Source organism: Bufo gargarizans, chromosome 1, assembly GCF_014858855.1.
Source record: "Bufo gargarizans isolate SCDJY-AF-19 chromosome 1, ASM1485885v1, whole genome shotgun sequence".
NCBI classification, from domain to species: Eukaryota; Metazoa; Chordata; class Amphibia; order Anura; family Bufonidae; genus Bufo; species Bufo gargarizans.
This window is the reverse complement of record NC_058080.1, coordinates 226630460-226655362: the sequence shown is the minus strand read 5'-3', so window position 1 is coordinate 226655362 and position 24903 is coordinate 226630460. Positions and strand designations below refer to the sequence as shown.

The window sequence follows — 24903 nt, the reverse complement described above, 5'->3', positions numbered from 1 at the left end:
CTGTCCTCCCAATATTATCAATATTACTCTGCCTTATTAAACAGTAATTATTTCCCTAGGCCCCAGAACCTACAATTTGATTATTCAGAGCGTCTTCTTCTGTTGTACCCAGAGAACAACATAGTCCTTTTGTTCAAGTCAGTCAATAGATGCCTAGCAGATAACGCAATTACAGCTGGCTTCCTATGGTTGACAAAAGAACTTCTCTTCCTGAAGAGATATCACAGCTAGGTGTGAAGACGGCACCTGGGGGGAGCCGATTGGTGTCGCTGCTATCAGGGTCTGTAAGCTGGCTTGCTGCAGACAAGCTGGCACCAAGGTTTCCCAGACTGCAACATGAATCTGAGATATGATTTTTACCTTTTCAAGAGAGACCATGCATCTTACGGACGTAAAAATTACATCATCGTGTCACTCAGAATTCACTGGACGTTTACATAGGACAAACATAACTCTAAGATGTGCCCAGGTAAAGTTATGGTGTTACCCCATCATAGAACCAGTTATAATAGTAATATTTGGTATCCCTGAACTCCATATTTTGTAGGGAATGTGAATATGTGCTTGTTACTTGTGTACAGCGGAGACATCCCACGATATGGCACATGCCATATTTCAGAACTGACATTCACCTCAGGAATACAGCCGGCCCCAGCAGGCGGACTCTCAATTCCCCGCCTTGATTCTGAGACCCTTTATAACACATCTAGAATCTGCTAAAGGAGTTCTCCACTTTTAACAACACCTAAAGAGGGCCTCAGCCAGAGAACCTGTGGGCTGTAGGCATATTACACTGGACAAAGGCTTCTTGGACTTGACCCCTGCAACGGACTATTTCCCCAACGGACATCTTTTCTGCGGAAACTAAGTATTTTCTTTCTTTTCTCTCTTTTTGTTTATTGGACTATACTCTCCTTGATTATTGTGTTAATAATTACTGTGCATCGTGATAATTTGTATTGTATATAGATATATAATAAATGACCTCCAAGTCATTTCTCTAGCCATATGCCTGTTTTCAAACACTGCAAAAACTTACCCTAGCCTCTCCGAAGGGAAAGCTACTCGGTTGTGTTATCTAGATAGTGGGGTCCTTGCTCCCATAAATTGCAAGGTGGTGGCAGTTAAACTACCCTGTGTGTAGTTCCGGTCGCAGTTCGTCGCACGCTTACTTGCGGTCAATCGGAGGTCCACTCCCTGCGCTTTCAGCCTATCGACTGTACGGACTCAAGTTAGACTGTCGGTGTGCTGGAAGTGGCTGGGGGGCCTGTTTGCGGATTGACCACTAGGGGCGCTGTGACGGTTTCGTGACGTATTGTGGCCGCGGCGGTCGCAGTTCGTCACATATTGGTGGCAGCAGTGGGATTCCTTTTTGCATGTGTTTAGAACATCTGAACAGAGATTAACTAATTTACCTCTGTCAGAACCAAACCAATTTGGTGGTGGTGTGGCTGAGTGCAATACATTTATCTGTGTGTACAGAGAGACTGTGTAGTCCAGTACCCTCCCCGAAATCTTGTTTTCTTTATCTATCTTTTATTTGGCGTGAAAATGTCCGGGGAATACAAGAAAATGGCTTTGGCAGATCTGGAAAATCTGTGCCAAGAACGGGGCATTGAAGTCGGTCGCAAGACGAAGACCGACCTGATAAAAGACTTGTTCCAATGGGATAACCAACAACTGCGGCTGTTGGATGTGTCTACTGCGGGAGACACCGGCCCATCTGACTCAAGTCCTGAGGAACCGGAGACTGAGAATCCTGACTACTCGGAGGGGGAACATCCTGCGGGCCCTGTTGGCCCCCCAGCGCAGTATTTCAGTACGGATCCTAATTTTTCTTTAAGTACTCGCCCGGAACCGGCCAGTACCAGACTATCTATTTGTACAGACCCTATGATGCAGCAGGCCCTCCAAAAACTAATGGACACTGACCCGGTAAAGTACCTGCAGTACATGGCGGAGCGCGAAGAACGCCGAGCTGAGAGGGAGGCCGCTGCTGCAGAAAGCCAACGTCGGCATGAACTGAGCATGGCCAGAATACATCAACCCAGCCGAAGCTCATCACCCAACTTTCCTGCAGAAGGAGCAGCATCACACGTGAGTGCAAAATTTAAATTTGCTCCCATTGAAAAGGACACTGACATAGACTTGTTTTTGCGATCCTTTGAGAAAGCCTGCCGTCAGTATCGTCTGCCCCAAGAGCAGTGGGCCAGACACCTGACCCCCCTGTTGCGCTACAAAGCGCTGGACGCGTTTGCGGAGTTATCCATGGAGCAGGATGAAGATTATTCCGCCATAAAAGACGCTATCATTGCTAAATACCAGCTGACCCCTGAAGTCTATCGGAAAAGGTTTAGGTCCTTACAAAAGGATCGTACGGACTCTTATCCGGATGTGGTCAGCAGTTTACGCACTACATTCCGCCAGTGGACTTTAGGCCTAACAAAAGGGTCTTATGACATCCTAGAGGACTTGATGGTGCTAGACCAGCTTCTTTGTATTTGCCCTGCGGATGTGAGACAATTCGTGCTAGAACGGAAGCCTGCGTCAGCAACCGCTGCTGCAGACTTAGCTGAGACTTTTGTCACAACCCGAGTGCCCGATCTGCGTAAATCTGAACCATCTCACTGGAGAGGAGGTCTGCCCAATGTCAGGGCAGACCCCCCTGCCTCTGTGGGCCGTCCACCACAGAGACCACCAAGTGCAGCTACTGCTTCCAGACCTGGGGCACCTAATGGAATCACCTGTCACTACTGCCGCAAGCCTGGACATATGAAATTCAACTGTCCTGAGCGGAGACAGCCACAGCCAGCATCTGAACCACCTGTACCTCGCCCACGACAGACACAGCCAGCCAGCGCACCCCAGCGTGAACCATCATCCTCAACTGTTTTGTTCGCCGGTGGGGAGGAGATTCACCCCATCACCAGCAATCACCAGCTTGTTACAGTGAATGACCAGCTAGTCACCGGTTTCCGGGACACGGGAGCCGATGTCACCCTGGTGCGTCCGCACCTTGTGCCCACAAAGGACATCATCCCAGACAAGTATCTCACCCTCACTGGGGTGGGGGGCACTCTTTCTCACATTCCCCAAGCCCGGGTTTCCATCGACTGAGGGGTGGGTGTTCAAGAAAAGGTAGTTGGTATCCTAGACCAGCTACCAGTTCCTGTTTTGTTGGGGTCCGATCTAGGCAAGCTGGTATCCTATTATGAACCCGCCACGAACCCCTCGGGATCCCAGGAAGGGGGTCCGCCCTCTGCCCCCACCCAGGTGCTTGGCACCCGGGGGCAAGAGTCTGTGGGAGGGGGGTTGAATGTATCCAATATTAATGTTGATGATATGCATGATGTACCTGCTAATGTGATTTCTACATGTGATATTGAAAATGCTAATCTGCCTTGCTCCGAAGTCATACCTGTCCTAGCTGTGACTCGGAGTCGGGCCACCCAAAACTTGAACTCAGAACAGGGGGAAGAGGCTCCGGTCTCCTCCCACTCCTCTGACCCCAGGGAGGGTGACTGTCAGCCACAGGCCTCGTACGCCACGGGCCAGCTGGCTGAAACGGATCAGGCGGCCTTCGAGCACGCACTTCAAACCGATCCTAGCCTCGAGGGTCTCAGAAGACAGGCTGCTGAGCCCCTCGCGGATGGGGCCGGGTTCAAAGTGTACTGGGAAGGTGGGAAGTTGTATAGTGAGGCGATACAACCCACCGAAGGCGAAGTGACCGTGAGTACCAAGTCGCTTGTGGTACCTAGTGCCTTCCGGGGGCATGTGCTGAAATCCGCCCATGACATCCCCTTGGCAGGGCACCTAGGAATTCGCAGGACACTTGACCGTATTCAGGGGCATTTCTACTGGCCTAGAATGAGGATAGATGTCATCAATTATTGTCGCTCCTGTACGGTTTGTCAGAAAGTTAAACGAGCTGGGAATCCGCGCAAGGCTCCCCTGTGTCCACTGCCAATCATAAGTGAGCCATTTCACCGAGTGGCAGTCGACATAATTGGACCTCTGCCCATTCCCAGCCACAGCGGCAAGAGGTACATCTTGACGCTGGTGGATTACGCGACTCGCTACCCAGATGCGGTCGCCCTCTCCTCCCTGAGGGCAGACAAGGTAGCAGACGCGCTAATTTCCATATTTTCCCGTGTAGGGTTCCCTGCGGAGATGCTCACAGATCAGGGACCCCAGTTTATGTCTGAACTGATGAACGCCCTGGCGGCAAAGATCCAGATGACGCACCTCTTCTCCAGTCCATACCACCCGCAAACCAACGGCCTCTGCGAGCGCTTTAACGCGTCATTAAAGCAGATGCTGGCCACATTCATTGAGTCGCAGGGTGGGGACTGGGAACGGTACCTGCCTCATCTGCTGTTTGCCTACAGGGAAGTACCGCAAGAGTCCACCGGGTTCTCCCCGTTTGAACTCCTGTATGGCAGGAACGTCCGAGGGCCACTACAGCTGATGCGAGAGACGTGGGAAGGCAAAGGTGATCCCACGGATGTCTCTGTAGTGGATTACGTCCTGAAGTTCAGAGACAAAATGGAGTCACTCTCTGCCATGGTAACAGAGAATCTGGCCCAGGCCCAGGCCAAACAGAAACTATGGTACGACCGCACCGCGGGAGACCGGGCATTTGAAACTGGAGACAAGGTCTATGCCCTTCTTCCCATACGGCACAATAAGTTACAGGCGACATGGGAGGGGCCATACACCATAGAGAAGCGTTTAAACCCCCTGACATACTTGGTGAACATGGGGGGTAGAAAACAGAAGGCCTTTCACATTAACATGCTGAAGGCTCACCACGATAGAACCCAGTATGTACTCCCAGTGTGCAGCCGGTTAGAACAGGGCGAGACAGACCCTCTGGTAGATCTGCTGGCTGACACCCGGGAGACGGACGGGGACATAAATGTCAACCCGCAGCTCTCCCCGTCCCAGAGAGAGCAGTTACAGGAGGTGTTAGGTCGGTACCACCGGACCTTCTCAGGTATCCCGGGACGGACCAATCTGGTCGCTCACCGGTTAGATACCGGAGCACATCCCCCCATCAAGCAATCCGCCTATCGCGTCTCTCCGGAGGTGCAGGCGGACATGCAGCGTGAGGTGGGGGAGATGCTAGAACTGGGGGTCGTTCAGCGGTCCTGTAGTCCATGGGCGGCACCCGTCGTCTTGGTACCCAAGAAAGACAAGACGACGCGGTTCTGCGTGGACTACCGGAAGTTGAACGCTGTAACCACTACGGACGCCTACCCCATGCCTCGCATCGATGAGATGCTAGATAAGCTGGCGGCTGCCGCTATCTATCAATCATGGATCTGAGCCGGGGGTACTGGCAGATCCCTCTTGCCCCGGACGCGCGGCAGAAGTCGGCCTTTATCACTCCCTTCGGGCTCTTCGAATTTACGACGATGCCCTTTGGAATGAAAAATGCGCCTGCCACGTTCCAGCGGGCTATGAACGACCTGCTGGAGGAAATGCAGCCGTTCGCTGCAGCATATTTGGACGATATTGCGGTGTTTAGCCCCACCTGGGAAGAACACCTCAAACATCTGTCCCAGGTACTGCAACGGCTGGCTGCAGCCAATTTGACAGTTAAGCCAAGTAAGTGTCAGATTGGCATGACGGAAGTCCAGTATTTAGGGCACCGAGTGGGAGGGAACACCCTGAAACCGGACACGGGAAAGGTTGACGCCATCTTAGCGTGGCCTCGGCCTATCACCAAGCGACAGGTTCAGGCATTCCTGGGGACCGCGGGCTACTATAGGAAGTTTGTACCGGCCTATAGTGCCATCGCGAAGCCCCTGACGGATGCCACTGGTAAGAAGCACCCGAAAGTGGTTACGTGGACCCCTGAGTGTGAGAACGCCTTCCGGGCCTTGAAGCAGGCGTTAGCTAGCGCCCCTGTGCTTCAAGCCCCAGATTTCAGCCGTCGGTTCGTAGTGCAAACCGACGCATCAGATTATGGTCTCGGCGCTGTCTTAAGCCAGGTGGATGGAAAAGGGGACGAGCATCCTCTTCTGTACCTGAGCCGGAAACTTCTTCCCCGAGAAGTCTCCTACTCAACTACAGAAAAGGAGTGTCTGGCGATTGTGTGGGCCCTGCAGAAGCTTCAATCCTATCTGTACGGCCGCTCCTTCACAATCATTACGGACCATAATCCTCTCAGTTGGCTGAACCGTACTGCGGGGTCCAACGGGAAACTCCTACGTTGGAGCTTGTCGCTGCAGCAGTACGATTTTACCATCCAGCACAGGGCAGGCAGCAGACATCAAAATGCGGATGGCTTATCCCGGTGCAACGGCGATCCAGACCGATCAGCGCAGGTTAGCGGCGACGCCACCCGTCTTGCGGACGGATGTCTAGCCACAGACGCGGGGGGGAGGTGTCACGGATGAGCCGCGAGAATATTGAACTGTCCTCCCAATATTATCAATATTACTCTGCCTTATTAAACAGTAATTATTTCCCTAGGCCCCAGAACCTACAATTTGATTATTCAGAGCGTCTTCTTCTGTTGTACCCAGAGAACAACATAGTCCTTTTGTTCAAGTCAGTCAATAGATGCCTAGCAGATAACGCAATTACAGCTGGCTTCCTATGGTTGACAAAAGAACTTCTCTTCCTGAAGAGATATCACAGCTAGGTGTGAAGACGGCACCTGGGGGGAGCCGATTGGTGTCGCTGCTATCAGGGTCTGTAAGCTGGCTTGCTGCAGACAAGCCGGCACCAAGGTTTCCCAGACTGCAACATGAATCTGAGATATGATTTTTACCTTTTCAAGAGAGACCATGCATCTTACGGACGTAAAAATTACATCATCGTGTCACTCAGAATTCACTGGACGTTTACATAGGACAAACATAACTCTAAGATGTGCCCAGGTAAAGTTATGGTGTTACCCCATCATAGAACCAGTTATAATAGTAATATTTGGTATCCCTGAACTCCATATTTTGTAGGGAATGCGAATATGTGCTTGTTACTTGTGTACAGCGGAGACATCCCACGATATGGCACATGCCATATTTCAGAACTGACATTCACCTCAGGAATACAGCCGGCCCCAGCAGGCGGACTCTCAATTCCCCGCCTTGATTCTGAGACCCTTTATAACACATCTAGAATCTGCTAAAGGAGTTCTCCACTTTTAACAACACCTAAAGAGGGCCTCAGCCAGAGAACCTGTGGGCTGTAGGCATATTACACTGGACAAAGGCTTCTTGGACTTGACCCCTGCAACGGACTATTTCCCCAACGGACATCTTTTCTGCGGAAACTAAGTATTTTCTTTCTTTTCTCTCTTTTTGTTTATTGGACTATACTCTCCTTGATTATTGTGTTAATAATTACTGTGCATCGTGATAATTTGTATTGTATATAGATATATAATAAATGACCTCCAAGTCATTTCTCTAGCCATATGCCTGTTTTCAAACACTGCAAAAACTTACCCTAGCCTCTCCGAAGGGAAAGCTACTCGGTTGTGTTATCTAGATAGTGGGGTCCTTGCTCCCATAAATTGCAAGGTGGTGGCAGTTAAACTACCCTGTGTGTAGTTCCGGTCGCAGTTCGTCGCACGCTTACTTGCGGTCAATCGGAGGTCCACTCCCTGCGCTTTCAGCCTATCGACTGTACGGACTCAAGTTAGACTGTCGGTGTGCTGGAAGTGGCTGGGGGGCCTGTTTGCGGATTGACCACTAGGGGCGCTGTGACGGTTTCGTGACGTATTGTGGCCGCGGCGGTCGCAGTTCGTCACAGCCTTCATTCCAAATTTCCTACTAGTTTGCTTATGCAGAGTGTGTGTAATTCCTTCACCTAGTTGCTGGTGGTTGCAGAGTCTGACAGAAATCCATCAGAGCTGTGCTCTAGTTCCTGACTGCTGTCTGTGCTTTCTCTCTCCTCTCCCAGTTTTAGGCCTCATTTATGTGTCAGTGAATTAAGGGTGTGTGCTGCTCTTGCTCTCCATGGACAGCAGACAGATCCATTTATTTTAATGTGTTTATTCACACAACAGTGATTTCCCATTGAGTCCTTGATGTGGACCAAACATGCTTATTGAAGTCTATGAAAACTACAATATTAACAGAACGTTAATGCCATCCGTGTTCTGTCAGTGGTTTTGACTGATCATCGGTAGAAGATGCTCTGGAAACCCTGTAGCTGGCCAGCTAATACCTGTCCTAAGTTGCTAATATAGCTTATATGTTTATACAGCTAAACCTGCCAATAACCTTAATACAGTTCCTATGTTTGTGTGTTAACGACAAAGCAGAGTTATTTACAGTTACTTCATGTTTGGATGTCATATATGTTATATATATTGTGTTCACAGAAGCAGAAAAGATAATATGCCTTTAAGATTCATTATATAATGTAAGGTAAGCTCAATGACACAGCAGACACAACAGAAAGCATAGAGTTAAACTGTTGTTGCAAAGCAGGCATCTTGACCAATCCTAGCTAGCCTCACATAGCTCAGGAGTTTTGACCAATTACAGCTAGACTCACACACAGCTTGTGTGGGAAATTCCCCTAGCAGGAGCTGCTAGAATCATTATTCACCAGAGAGAGGAGCTGAACAGACACACACTGCACTAAGAGCTGTGTTTTATGGAAGCAAGAGGCCAAAATATGTATTTAAAACAGTTATATAACGTTGCTACTGTTAATATAGTGATTAGAACTGTATACTGAACGGGTTATATGTATGTTTACAGTTCCACCATACAAAAGAACTACTGAGCCATACAATCATACAATCCAAACAAATTGCATACAAATGCAAACTGCTCATACCAGATCATAAGCAATTGTATAGGGCAAACTGCAGACCAATTAGAGCAAGTGAACTATTGGTTAACCTCAGATATACCTCTCAGATCATAAAATGCTTAAATAACTTAAAGTGAGAGTACAGATACTCAAGAGAGAAATATATCCACCATTTTATCTTGAATGACAAGATTGAACAGTTGAACCACCATCTTATGCATACCACCATTTTATGATACTTTATTCAACACGTGTTTTGTACTTGGACTATCTGCTACGGAGGCGGCAGTGTTAGTGATATAAAGAAAAGTTGAAGTTAATAAAGAAGTTATTTCAAGCATTTGGTGTGCTCTTTAAACCTACTGTTTCCATAGACCGGCACTAGAGGAATTACAGAGTAACAGACAGTCTGGTTAGACTAAAAGTCAGAGCTATCAGAATTCTTCTAACGCCGCAGCGCAAAAGGGACTTCATAGTGCTGCACCTGCCACAAACCTCTTTTTCAACCAGGCAATGTATGCTGCAAATTAATTTTCAATGAAAACATATTATCATATGGTCATCAACCTTTCCAAGTGTCTTTTCTTTTGAAGTACTTTTCACGAAAAAATCTCTCTGTTTTTCTTTGCTTTTCTTTGTATATGGTTCATATCTGCATATTATACTCTATACTGTACATGAGTTCATGATTTGATGCAATTTGGACCTCACAAATGCATACATTTTAACACTTATGTTCTAGTGTGCCAACTAAAAACTATTCCAGTGTACAGATACGCATCTTTCATACAATGGAATCATGAGCCTCTATGACAATCCAAAATGTTGGGATGCATGTGGTCACATACCACACCTCTGATGAACCCAAGGCCGTTCCTAAAGCCATAGAAGCCATAGCACTTGCCATAGGGCCCAGAGGTTGAGGGGGCCCAATCAGGTGCAAGAACATTTCACTTTTTTTGTGGGGAATAACAATATGGTGGCTTTTTGCTATGATGTAGGTTATCTGATATATAGTTCTATAATACATACCTTTAATTATTGCTACTTAGGCTGCTGTGCTAATTTTCTAACACTAAGTGGTGGGGCCCCTTCTTATTTTACTATGGGGCCTTATGAATTACAGTTACGACGATCAATTGAACCACTGAATAAGTGCCTTCAAAGACTTTCACTCTGCTAGTTCTGATGTGACAAAGCAAATTCTACAGTTGAGGACAAAAAAGAGGGTGGTGGCCCGTGCAGAATAAGGGAGGATCTCCTTCACCTCCAAAGTTTACCCAGCCCTGGGCCCAGGAACAAGTTCCACTACAAACCACTGTTCAGTCAGGAAGTTAGCAAATACTCAGCTAGTTCAACGGTTGGAAGTAATCTCTGGTGACTTCATCATTTGACAGGACAAGGAAAAATGTGCAGGAGCTTTCAAGGAATCTGAAAAGTTCTCCTCTATAAATGCTGATGTATATTAAATCAGTCCAGTATGTTTCAATCTTATCTCTTTTGTTCCCTGCTTCTCTATGCATTAAAAAAACTCTTTCAACATGAGCCCCTTCTCTTGCTCCTTCTACTGTATTAGCTGTAATCCTATTTAAGGCCAGTGTTCCAGACAGGATCATCAATCCTCATATTCACGTCACAAAGACCGATCCAAGTGTTTGGCTCCAACCCAGTGATCCTGACATGACGACTGGGTGCATCCTGTATGTGTAGGGATGAGATATATATGTTCGCAGGGGAAGGAGAAATCTCTGCAATAAAGACACAGAGGGTGGGCACACATTTCGGCTTTAGGCAATCCAAGAGATAATGTAAAAAGCATGCTCACAACTCAAGAGATTACACCCCAGAATGTGATAAAGTATGTCCTTATTTATGCCAACCTTTCACATGGAAATAAGTCCGACATCTGCACATAAGCAAACCGAGTCTGGCATTATTTAACCCTTTCACTGCTAAAGATGTGTAAAGATTGTTCTCTGTCTATACATACTGGAATCTAACATCTATAATCGGCGCTGAAAGTACAACCTGTCCTGGTTTTTTTTTTATAATGTCAGGCAGCGCTTTTCAGAGGACCGTTCACACTAGCCTCATGGGTTCCAGTCATATCAAATCTATGGCTCATACGGTTTCAAACAGATTGCAAAGATTTCTGACAGGTCTCATCCATTCATCATGGGGTTCTTCAGACTGAGAACCAGATCTTGGTAATTTTGGTTGCAAGAGTAGTGCTGCAAACTGAGCTACTATTGCCGTAAAAAGGAACAGAAAATGTGAACAGACCAAAGTTTTGGAGGTAGTACAAAATGGTGATAAGTGAATATTTCTTGACATACCTATGCAGGTTTGTAGCCATAGATTAGTTGATGCATGAGTACCAAGTGGGGGGAAAAAACACGTAGTGAAACCATATGCAAAATTTAACAAGGAAACTATTGCAAGTTATTTAGAATTTACAATATTCCTTACAGACAAAGGCAAGTGACAAGTAGTGACATCAAGTCAGCACCATCTGATCAAGGCCCCGTGCACACAGCTGTTTCCATCTCCAAAAACATGGATCCTTGAAAAGCAGATAGTTTCCATGTGTTTTCAGTTTTTTTCTCACTCTCATCAACGATAGCGCTATTCTCACCCGCAAAAACGGACAAGGATCCCCCCAAAAAATAAAAAATAGTCCACAATACTGTGGGCACATAATCTATTACCACACTTATTACTGGCTCCTGATCTATTCTTCACACTACTAACAGGGCATACGTATAAGCATGTACATTTTCCCTCCATGGTTCTGCAACTAGGACCATTCCACATAGAGGAGTAATGGGACAGCGTTTCATTCCTTCAGAAATATTATTTAATGGAAAAGTATGGTTTCCCACGTTATATCATACATCAGGCTGGGGCGCTATGTACGATATACAAAGTTTTTCGTACCAAGGTGCCCCAAGGTATGAGTTTAGTTAAAAACAGTGCCTGCTATTGAATAAGCATTTGGAGGGTTTAATTTTAAAGGCTATGTACACCTTTGCGGGTATTTTTTAAAATATTTGCATTATCCTCATTTTAAGCTAAAAATACTTTTTTTTTTATTTGTCTTTATTAAAAATATGGCTTCCTTTTTTCTCTACAGAGCTCAGATGGTCAAGTTGCACCCTTTGGATTTTCTGTCTTTTTCGTCAGACCAGGAGCAGATGGACTCCTTATCTCTGCTCTATGATCTCCTAAACACTCATTATAGCTCAGTTCTTATCTTACTGATAAGAATGTGGCCTAAATAAGTGTGTATGTAGTTTAGTAGTTTAGAGATAAGGTTGAAAAGATGAAAGTGAAACCACCAGCCACACAGTTAGAAAAACAGTTAACCCTTTATGACAGAACAGCTCAATATTTTTAATAAAGGCCAATTGAAAAAAAGTATTTTTATCCAAAAATGAGTAACCTGCAATCATAAAAAAATAAAATTCCTCCGAAGGTGTACATAGCATTTAAGTATATTTTCAGTAGGATAACGCCCACCCATAGCCACATGGTGGCTTAGTCACTTTTATGTTGTTACAGTTTAAAGGGCTGATGACCTGAAAGTTCGGGGCTGTGTTTTTACGGTTAGTTCCCTTCTATTTGTTATTCTCCCCTCTATTTCCATGCTCCCTCTATCCTCTTTCTCTCTCCCTCACTACCTATTTTATTGCTGTAGTGGTACTTACCATTTGAACAGGTCATATATGGGGCAGCTGTGTGGAGCACAAGCAGTTTTAGGTCGGGTTTACATTACTTTTTGCCATCCACTTGACGTATACAAAAATGGATACCTTAACGGATGCCACAGACAGACACCATACAGTGGTGTACATCACCATAGAGCTTTGCTGTTAAAAAAAAGTATACTTTTTTACCAGACTCTGCAGGATGGAAAAGCGTGGTATGCTATGCTTTTGTAATACTTTTTTCCCAATGGATACATTAAACGTGATGTAAACCAATCCTGATTTCTTGTCCAAGTTTATTGATTGGTCCAAGCTTCAAGTGGCGGGAGGAATCCCCTCCAGAGGTTGGAGCTTGTCCAAGAAGATTTAAGATCAGCACCCCAACTGCCCTCCCTATTTTTATGCTTTTATGAACTGTTGCGATGTTTGTGGGAATTTTGTCGCCCAGTTAATGCTGAGTGGACTGGTTGATATGACATCTGATGGATTAATTGATGATGATTTTAATATTTTATGGTTTTAATTAATTTATTATAGCTAATTTATTGCAATATGAATTCATGACAACCTTTATAAACATCACGGCCAAATATTTCCAATTTAGATTGTGTTTGTCTATTTTATTAAGCTGATATTTAAGTTACTGTATATATCAAATATAGTAACCAATGTGACCTGAGACACCATGTTTGACCAATAAATGGCAGCATTTGCTATTCGTTCCACCTGTAAACTTTTCCCTTGGCATGAGTGTCACGACGTATCTGATCTGTGTATGCTAGTACACTAGGCAGTGTGATAGCAAACCAGGCCTGATGATTGCTAGCAGGCATAGATCTGCTACTTCAGCACAGCTCTATAAAATGATGTCATGTTAAGCTCTAGTGGCAGCGAAGCAGAAAAGCAGAATTCCTTGTTACCAATCCACTGTGTAACCCTAGAGGCATACACGATTTTTACTGTTACCAGCATTATGACAAGTAATTTTTTTTTCACTGGTGAATCTATAGTCATATCATAGGAAACCATGAGGCTTCCGCAACTTCAGCGCCCCAAAAAATCTACACACTCCACCCGAAATCTAAACAGATTGTCAATGCATAATACAACAGTGTTTATGGACATATTAGGAATACCGCAGCCTGTATCAGGGAGTCTACAAACCACCCAGCTGAGTTTCTACTAATCCAGCCCTAGCTAATATAATGTATTACATTTCCAAGCAAGGCAGGATAGGATGGTTCTGCCAAGGGTATCGTAGGAAGCCAACTGTCACAGGCTGTTGCATCCCTTGGGGCCAGTACTCTGTCATGCAGGCAGCGTTTGTCACAAGTCAGCTCCCGCTGCCATGAGACCCCCAGCCTGAATTCCAGCCCTAAACATAGCCTTTTATCTCACACAAGAGCCCTGTCATTCATCAATCCTCCCTACATAATGCTGCTGTGGACGCCTGTGGACGCTGCGGCTGTCAGAGGTGATCTCACCTCTATTACTCCAGTGTACATAGATTCAGTCTTTTTAACCTGGGTCAGCAAATGAAGTTGAACAAGAACAACTTTCGCTCAAGGCTGAGAAACTAATCAAAGAGAAATTAAACACAACAGACAGAGGACGGTCATTGATGCAGCTTATGCTTTCGTGCAGCGTTCAGCGTTTCTCAAATGAGCACGTAAAATAATAATTGATAGCAGCTTGCTGGAGTGGAGCGTGTGCTGCAGGTGATATTTCCCTCCTCTATGTCAGAACAATAAAACAATGCTGGGATTCTATTGATTTAAGACAAAGGTAAAGGATATTTTCTTGGGCATAATTGCCACTTTAAAATTTTATTTATTATTGAATTGTACTCATTTGAGCTAAAAGTAAATTTTCAATTGGTCTTTATTAAAAATGTTGAACCACTGTCTTTGTGCAGCCTTGAGTTTATCTAGTAGCAGGATCTGAATTTACACTCTGCTCTTGGCTCCTTATCTCTGCTCTCTGACATTATAAACACTCATTATAGCTATCTTACTGATGAGAATGTAGCTTAAATAAGTGTTTATGACCTTTTAGTAATTTAGAGATAAAGTGAAAGTAAAAAATGCAATTCACACAGCTAGAAAAACAGTTAATCCTTTGTGACAGAACGGCTCAATATTTCTAATAAAGACCAAATGAAAAAAAGATTTTTAGCTCAAAATGAGTAAAATGCAATCACAAAAATTTCCCCTTGAAGGTGTACATAGCCTTTAAGGATTCCATACAGCTTAGGGTAGAGCCACCTGGTGCAGTCACCAAGCGGCCAAACGGAGCAGCATTGTCGCTAAATCTGCACCTCCAAGTGGTTTACAAATTGAATGATGATGGCCATGCAATTCCGTGGGTAAAACTGCTATTAACCTACAAAACCGTACCAATTTGCGGTAAAATCATAAGCCAGCATTGGTTTGCAGCCACACTATGGATACATCCCTGTGACCTAAGGTGCTGCCACACGGACAGGTTTCCTGATGTAGCTCTGGAAGCCAAAATCAAGAGTGGGGATCGGGCATGTTGAAATCCAAATTGCCCAATCCTTACTTCCCCCACATCTGTCATAAGGGCAAAGTCTATACACCATCATAGATCTTAGATTTGCTCAGCAACCATGTAATATGTATTGGTACTTATAGGCTATGATTAGAAGCGAAGTTATTCCCCACATTTTTTGAAGAAAAGAATGTACCTAAGGAAATATACCTTTTATTTCTTTCTGCCACATTTTTTTCATCATGTTTCATTAAAAAACCTGCCCAAAAATCATGCACACAACTGCAATTTCATCTACACTTTTTTTTTGTAAAACTAGGGAATAGATTAGATACGGCCAATACAATACCGCACAGAATGTGCTCTAGGTCTGTAATATACACTCTGTGGCAGATTAATCAAATCTGTCTGAAAGAACAATTGTCTTTGTTGCTCATAACTACCAACCAGTGTTCAGCTTTCATTTCTTAAACTGCACTGGCGGCATGAAAACTGAGCTGTGATTGGTTGCTATGGGCAACAAAGAGAGTTTTGATAAATGTACTCTGTTCCCCTTCTCTGATAAAGGGGGTTAGAAAGAGTGTCCATGGGCTGTCTGCCATTGCAGATCAGCCCATCTAAGTGAATTACATTTTTTATATGACCATTTTATGTTGAACCAAGCAAGCAGATTATCTGAGAGACTGGTTGCTAAGGATATGGTGATTGTTAGGTAGTGTATCCTAGCAACCAGACTGTCAGACATGACTCAAGCTGTTCAACTCATCCTGGCAGCAGTTACTGCAAGTCAATCCCTATCTCAAGCTGTGCCATTCTTTCAATTTCACCAAAAAATGACACTTAGGGAAGGTTCACATGCCGTTTATTTATTTTTTCAGCACTTGTTTTGAACGTTTCACGTGTGTGTTTTCTTACACATTTTTTATGGGGTGGGGTTAAGCGTTTTTTTAACCAATGGATGTTCATTTTCAGCTTAATGTTTTTGGCACCAAAAAACGCACAGAAATCGCACAAAAAACGTATGGACTTACACGGAGCTGTTTTTTATGCTTCTCATTCATTTCAATGGGAGATGCAGCACAGATTCTGCCCCAAGACAGGCCATGCCTCTTCTTTTTAACCCCCTTTGAAATGAATGGGAGGCTGTTTTGAGGCATTTTTTGGAGCTGATTTAGAGGCAGAAACACTCCAAAATCAGTGCCAGTGTGAACTGGCCCTTAGATTTACCATCTCTTTCATGACAGTTGGCTTTCTTCTAGACAGCTAATCTGCATTCTGTTTCCCATGGTTCATTGCCTGAAAAATAAGTCTCCACGTACGAACTGCACCATTTCTAAAATGGTATACCAGTAGAACACAGGTCACTGAACGAAGTGCAAGTATACAAAAGGAATCAATAGAAAACCAGCACTCAGTTCAACAACTGAAATAAAATTGCCTAAAAAGCAGTAAAAGGAAAGCTGTGAGCTGAGCCTACAAATGCCTTTTCTTGGCCTAATGCGATTCCGTCTGTGGCCTAATATGCTGCTCTGTGCCTCTGCCGGCATGCCAAGGCCAGTGAGGGCAAGGAAATGTCAATCAACTGATCTCATTTACCTGCTGGGCAGTTACACTCTGCCGGAGCTTCTCTTGAGATTCGTATTTTTGCCATGTGTTCATATGACCTCTGTGGGAAAAAAAAAAGAACAGGATTTAATGCTTGAAATGAACACATGATGGATTTCACAGACTCGTCCTGAACACATGACCTGTATATAAGAAAATCAGACATAACATGATGCTAACATTTACAGAAATGGATACTGCGCCGTACTTTCACATGACATTAACTGTGAACTAAATAAGGGCAACATAGTATGGAGACAGGTCTTCTCTCCTATTAGCCAAAACGACATAAACAGGAGTGACCGACGAATACACCGCACACATAGCTATAATACATATAAATGATAAAAGCCATATAAATTGATTGCTCCTATTATTTTGCATCATTTAACTAACAGGAGAGCTGACCTGCCCCATGTTGTGCTTCTCATATGAAAAGGCACACTTTAAATGGAATGTATCAGCAGGATCAACCCTATTAAACCAGCAATAATGCCTGGAAGTGCTGACCCTGCTGAATAAAACCACACTTATCTTTGCCTGATCCGCTGCTGTGTTTAGGAAAAAATATGCAAATGAGGGCTTAAAGAGTTAATGTCCCACATCTGGAACCTGCTCCTATCCCTTTAAGTGCACCAAGAGCAGGGCCCTAGCCACTCAGTCCCTGGACACTCCGCCTAGACTCCTGACTGTCAATCACATGGAGGAGAGGAGTCGAGGTAAATAGCAGCTAACCTGCACTGGTGGCTAGGACCATCTCTATAGCCCAAAACTTGGTGACAGAATCCCTTTAAGTAAAAAAAAAAAAAAAACACCAAAATATTAAGTTCCCAATTTTATAAATATATAAACAATAAATAAATAAACATATTACATATCGCCACGCCCAGAAAAGTGCGAACACCATGTTCCCCCCAAAAATAGGATCGAACTGTTCGATTATGGCAGGATATTCCATAAAATGTGGAATGCACGCTGCTCTTTTGGTGTTTTATTTATTTTGCATGCTATCGAATGGTATCAATTATCGCAATACTTTTTTATGGTATTGAAATAGAATAAAAATTTTGGTATCGCAACAACCCTAAGCAGGTCCACCCGTGGTGCTGAATATTGCTGATATTGCCAGCATAAGTATACAGGGTCATTAGGACCTCTATGACGATAATGCTATGGGGATAATTTACAGATACATGCAGCATACATAACTAGTGCATGAAACGTAAGCTGTCTTGTGCTTGCTGTAGATTCTGAAACTAATCTTGAAAAGGGATTATTAACAAGGTTGTCATCCATTGCAGTGCTTCAGATTTGGCAATTTTCTATTTTTCTTTTGAAAGACACTTTTTATTAAGTGGAAAAAAATAAAATCAACGGTTGACAAGTAAACATGCAATTAATACGAGCTAAGAGCGCTAAGAGGTCAGCACGCCTAGTGAATATCAGCCAGGATACTTGTCAAGTACCAAGAAGATATAAAATCAACAACAAAAAGCATAATGAATTCCCTTGTGAGAACCACAAGTCTTAATATCAGTGTCAGAGTACAAAACTGGAGATATGAGCACACTCATTTCTTCTCAGTTCTTCTATGGCGGTGTATTTATTTATTGAGACTTTTCAGAATGAGTTTCCTTATATCTTATCCAGGGACCTCACAACTCCAAAAATCTACCAAGGTATGTCGCTGCCCAACTCACTACTTGTCTATTCTACATAACATGAAAGTTGGTGGAGCTCCTAGTTAGGCTGCTGCCACACATTCAGGTTTTTTATGCAGTTTTTAAAGTCAAAATCAGGAGTGGATCATTGATACAGTGATATAACTTAGAAACAAATGCTACTGCTTGGACTGGAAAAAATAATCTTTATATTATCTAAGAAGGTTGCTTTCAAATGTTGTTTTTAGTACTGTTTTCCTGCACTTTTGGTGGTGTTTCTTTGGACCTGAGGTTTCTGCAGCGTATTTTTCTGTAAAAACGCCATTTCCAGACGTTAGCTGAAGGTCTATGGGAAATATGAAACGCAGAAACACAGTTTTTTTTTGCTTGCTCCTGGAGGTTTTGTTCTTTAGGTGTTGTTTTTTGTCTTTCTTGCTTATTTTAACATAGTATGTCCTTGGCATTTTTTCAGGCATTCGCACATCACCTTCTCTATAGGGGAAAACACTAGTGGGAAAACACATTGAGGGAGATTTATCAAACTGGTGCAAAGTAGAACTGGCTTAGTTGCCCATAGCAACCAATCAGATTGCTCCTTTGAAATATGAAAGGTGGAATCTGATTGGTTGCTATGGGTAACTAAGCCAGTTCTACTTTACACCAGTTTGATAAATTTCCCCCATTGTGTGCAAAAAACACCATAAAAATAGGGAAAAACACAACCATACCATGCCTAGCGATGTTTACGGTACAGGCATATTTTAGCATGCATTCATTAAGGAGCATCTGTTAGCATGATCAACCCTAGTAAACCTGGCATATTGCCTGGTAGGGTTGATCATGCTGAGTAAAATTATATATTTTTTTCTATATAGGGTTAATAGTTGCCATGATATATGCATTTTTTATTTTTATGTAAATAACCTATTTGGATCACCAAGGGGCTTGCCATAGCGAAAGGAGCACTGCTAGCACAACACCCCTGTGCTCGCAGTACTCCCTCCTGCCCTTTGAGTGACAAGGCTTTACATCTTGTCTAGCCCTGTGTTCTTGCGCCAGCGCCAATACTCAGTGACATGGTGCCTGTGCAGTAGTTCTGATGAGCTCGGAAGCAGCACTCATCAGATCCACTGCACAGGCACAGAGTCACTAAGCCATTTTGGTGCTTGTGCAGTGGATCTTCTGCTGCTTCCCAAGCTCAGGAAGTAGCATCTAATTCACTGGGCAAGTGCTGCTGCAAGAACACAAGGCTGGATGAGATGTCTAGCCCTGTCACTCAAAGCAGAGGCTGGAGTGCAGAGAGCATGGAGGAGTTGCACTAGCAGTGCTCCTAGTGCTATGGCCAGCCACTTGGTGCTTCAAATAGGTAATTTTCATAAATGTAAAAATGTATATATCTCGGGAACTATTAACCCTATAGAGAAAAGAGACAGAGCTTGGAATGACCAACCTACTAGGTGATGTCTGGTCTAATGCACCTATCACTGTTCAACTAAGACTCATATCCCATTGTCTAAAACCCAAAAATATTTGTGTGATTGCATAATAATGTCCCCATCACGATATGAGCAGCCTCCGTGGATCATAAATAATCCATATGTATGGTAATTATGTGTTGCACTGTAAGTGGCTGTATAGAGTAATACATAATTGCTCTATTACGGGTCAATGACGTATCAGCTCAGCTTCATCCAGACACATATTCACTTCCAGGTAAAGCCGCGTATCAGTCCACCCTTAATATTTTGTAAGATAGGGGGTTACATGAGCACTGTGATTTAACAAGCAAATAAATCAAGTGTGAGTAACCCTAGCACCCCTGGGTCATCTAAACGTTCACTTTATTTTAGGCAGCGTTAACTTCACGGATAGCCTTGTGCTGTACTTCCTGAGGTGAGACATGCCACATAGCGGCTGTCAACTGGAACATGCAGACTGATCACAAGTATAAGGCCCTGCTCACACATGTTGCATTGGCTCTGTGGCAGAAGTCAAGGCCAGTCGCTGATTTCTGCCTTAGGGCTCATGCACACCACCATAGCCTGTTTTGAGGTCTACAAATTGCGGATCCACAAACACAGATACCGGCCATATGCATTCCGCATTTTGCAGAGCAGAACATCCTGCGGTCTGTTGAACTGTCCTATCCTTGTACATAGGACATGTTCCATTTTTTTGCAGGGCTGCAGAACCCACGGCGCGATGTCCGCATCTGTTGCGGTCCCATTGAAGTGAATAGGTCTGCTTCCGGCTCCAAAAAAATGTGAATCGGATGCGGACAAAAAAACACGGTCGTGTGCATGAGCCCAACAGATGTTGGATTGTAGGCAGACAAATTTTAAACTTGATGAAAGGGAATTTGATCCCCAAAACACGTTTTCTTGCCAAATAAGAAGATACAGCCTATCGCATTGCGTCATTTGGTTCCTTGCGCCGAGGGGTTCCTACTGAAGCTTGCATCCATCCTTCTTTGTGAATTCAAGCATCTTCATACAGAAGACATTCCACCTGCGGCTGCATACCAAATCTTTGGGAGTAAATTCCCATACAAGCCTCCAATAGAGTTGTGCCTATTCTTAGGACAACTCTACAAGGGGAGCCTCCAATTGGAGTCCGCGTTTTCTCACAACCATTCTAGACCAACAACCGTTGTATCACCTGGCCCTGTATTCTTGCACATGCACCATTCCATTTAACACCCGCGCATGTGCAGCACTGCCTGGAGACAAGTGTACAGTATTATATATGTTGTTACATCAGAAGAAGATCCACTATTTCAACAGAGATCCAAATTCCCTGCATAAGTACGAAGTTAGATTAGTAGATTCTAGTGGATTGCAGCCATCACTATGGTGAGCTTAGAGCTGACTGCATAGTGTTTAAACACTGAAAGCTCCCCCTAGTGGTGGCAACAAGCAGACAGAATTCTACAATCATTTAACTCAAAAGCTGTGCAGGGCATTTGTATCAGGAAAACTGAACTACTACACTATACATAAGATGAATATTCTCATCTACTGCTACTTCAGTAGAACCCAAGAAGATATTCGGACAAGCTTTCCATTATCTACAAGAATCGGTAGGGCTATATTCACGACATGTTGGGGGTTTATTAATAGTCCCACTGAACAAATAGCATATATTAGTACTTTTGACTGCCATGCACAAACCATCAAAACATGTATAACAACCAATAGAAATGGGTTCTTGTATACCATTGCCTTGAAAAGAGTTGCTGATGCTGTTAAATCCAGATATATGGGACTGACGGATCACAGTATACACCGGGTAGTCTTCTGAAGGACTATTAAAATCTATAGGCACCTAGTCTTATATGTCTCAAGATTATAAACCAACAGCATACCACAAACCTAGTGTGAATTTACCCTAAGAATGGTGTTGACAGCTCAGAGGGTCTGAGGAGGCAGATGTTTCACAGACCTCTGCTGGACTAAGACCAGAAGGATAAATGCCCAAGTCAATAAGCTAGTACAGTACATATGGAGCTGTGTCTTTTACTAAAAATTCATCATTTTAGAAACATTCTATTAATAATATTTTGCAGCGATGTGAATTGCCTGTTTGGAAGAAGAATGGACTCAGGGAAATAAAAAGCTCTCCACGCTGTTTCCAGTTCCAGCATTCAGGTACTGGGGAGGGCAGAGGAGCTGTGGTGATGGCCACCAGCCCAGTATGACAACCCCTCTCCATTCATGGAATCCCACTACTATACATGACTGAAATTTAGGTAATGGCTGCATACTAGGGAACTACTGGAAATGCAATTCCCTAATATGTAACAAGGTTCACCAAAGATTACCTGCTCATTACAATGCTTAGGCTCATAGGAAATAGTTGACCATGTAGCATTTGGGCATAAATTTTAGGCAAGAAACCTAAACTCTGAAGGCACAGATTTTTAGAGGACTTCAGAAAAAAAAGCATGACTGTCTTAGTCTACACAGAAACTAGCATATGATGAACCGATACAGTGTCTGCCCATAGGTATCTTTAGTTTACGGAATATGCCAGCATCAAAAAGTGGTTAGTTAGAGATAGATAGATAGATAGATAGATAGATAGATAGATATTAGATAGATAAATAGATAAAGAGATATGAGATTGATGATAGATAGATATAAATAAACCACAGATATATATATATATATATATATATATACTGTATACATATACTATGTATAGATAGAAGGATAGACGATAGATAGATAGATATGAGATAGATGATAGATAGATAGATAGATAGATATAGATAAACCACAGATATACATATATATATACTGTATACATAGACTATGTATAGATAGAAGGATAGACGATAGATAGATAGATAGATACAGATAGATTCTAGAGAGATAAACAGATGAATACGTAGATGTGAGATAGATAGATATTAGATAGATAGATACATACATATGAGATCGATGATAGATATAGATAAACCACAGATATATATATATATAGATATATATACTGCATACATAGATTATGTATAGATAGGATAGACAATCGATAGATAGATAGATAGATAGATAGATAGATATAGGTAAACCACAGATATATATATATATACTGTATACATAGACTATGTATAGATAGGATAGACGATAGATAGATAGATAGATACAGATAGATTCTAGAGAGATAAACAGATGAATACATAGATGTGAGATAGATAGATAGATAGATAATGAGATCGATGATAGATATAGATAAACCACATATATATATAGATATATATACTGTATACATAGACTATGTATAGATAGAAGGATAGACGATCGATAGATAGATAGATAGATAGATAGCTTTTGTAAATTCTGTTCATGACATATTATACTATTGGATCCGGACTTTATGTCTTCCATGTTACACCTAATATACTACTGGTTCTGGGTGTCTGTGCTATAATGTAGTAGGACCGTCCTCCTTTACATATAGGATGCAACAGGGATTTATCACATGTATAATTAGATATCCATTTATACCAAAGACATTCAGAAGATAAAAGGACAGAACTGAGCTTCTCATTTGGGACAATTCGCTCTGATATTACAAAGTTCTGCATGGAACTACAGGTAAACTAGCTGATGGAGAGATTGAATACATCACAAAGTACAGTAACCCCAAAAGATTCAGCTCTACTACACAGAAGATTCTCTCTCTCTATATATATATATATATATATATATATATATATATATACATACACACACACTTAGATTAGGAAACCCCACTAAACTAGCAGTCACAATCAGTTTGCATCCTGACTAATAGAATCCCTTTTCCCAAACTGTAGGCCCTTCTGGCAGTTTTGACTTAAAAAAAAAAAAGTGGAAAATTGCATGCCACAATGATGCTAGAAGCCAGTACAGTATATAAGAGGTGCATGTGAACCTCCATCTATAGCCTGCAGGACAGCAGAGGGGACAACTGCCCTGTCCTGTGTGAATGGCATATCAGGCAAATGCTCCCAGTGCAATTCCCCTTGCCAGCACATATACCCAGAGGTGATGAGTTGTGAGATGTTTGGGACCTCCTAAACCTTGCACCCTGTGGCTCCCCTTATGCACAGAACATCTCCAGATCTGAGAGCAGAAGAGAGAGCCTCCACACCTGGGACAGAAGCCGGTCCACCTTCTCCTGCACGATGGAGTTCAGCTGGTCCACAGATAATCCAGGCACATGGAAGATGTCCCCTGACTTGCCATGCTGCAGAGCCCACGTCCTGCCCTCCAGGTCGCCAGTCTTTACATTCAGGTACACGCAGGATGCCAAGGAAAAGAGAGAAAGCACCAGGGCCAGCACACTGGGCAAAGTCCTGCTCCAGCTCCTGGAGGCATCGTCCGTGGGCTGCTCCCGGCTCCATCCCTGGTGGCTGGCAGGTTTAGGGTCTCCCTTCAGCAGCATCACTGCCGCCCCGCTGTGTATGGATGGGAAGGAGAGGGGCACTAAGTTCTGGCGGTGTCTGGGTGACTTGTTGCCTGGGCTCCCCGGAGCTGTGTGAGGAGAGCACGGAGGTAGCAGCAGCCGTGCAGTGTGCTCTTCCCGCCCCCTTGTGAGCTTTAAATATCCGAGCTGCCAGGAGTAGCGGAGTGCCCAGCCAGTGCAGACAGCACCCCCTCACCACGGGCACCCTCCCACCTCACTGGGGGCTGTATGGCGTAGTGGCACTGCTCAGGTAGAGGGGGCACAGTGCCAAGTGATGTCAAACTCTAGGTGACTCTGAGAAGAGCACTTACAGTATGGCAGGTCGGTTAGCTTGCTGCACATTATGAGTTAATATAGCCTGTAATGTTTTTCACTGGGGTCTGAGCAGGGGTAAACTGGGAACTTAAAGGGGTCATCCAACCCTTATAATGTCCCCCCTAATTGCCGGGCCCCTCATATAGGTTATACTTCCCCCGGCACCAGTGACGTAGCTAGAAATGACTGGGCCCCACAGCAAATTTTTTAATTGGGCTCCATCCCCCAGTAATTTTTTTCACAACCCCCTCCTTTCATGCCGCCCCCATTCCTGTGGCTAGTAAAGATCACTCTCTCAGACCAGGGCCGGCAGCTGTTCCATCCGTTTTCTACACTGTCTATACTGTCACTGTATATGATTTAATTGTGTAATA

At 43.7% G+C, this 24903-nt stretch overlaps 1 protein-coding gene across 1 annotated transcript in view; it reads right to left on the bottom strand.

The window, feature by feature from the left end:
• COL25A1 (collagen type XXV alpha 1 chain) overlaps positions 1 to 24297 on the bottom strand; it is a 423067-nt gene extending 398770 nt beyond the window's left edge. The window contains exons 1-2 of the mRNA XM_044277438.1: positions 23900 to 24297; positions 16596 to 16665 (exon numbers count right to left, since the gene is read on the bottom strand). Of these exons, the coding sequence (XP_044133373.1) occupies positions 16596 to 16665; positions 23900 to 24193 (364 nt within the window). The 5' untranslated portion in view covers positions 24194 to 24297. The remainder of the gene's footprint in view (positions 1 to 16595; positions 16666 to 23899) is intronic.
• Between the last annotated feature and the right edge of the window lie 606 nt (positions 24298 to 24903).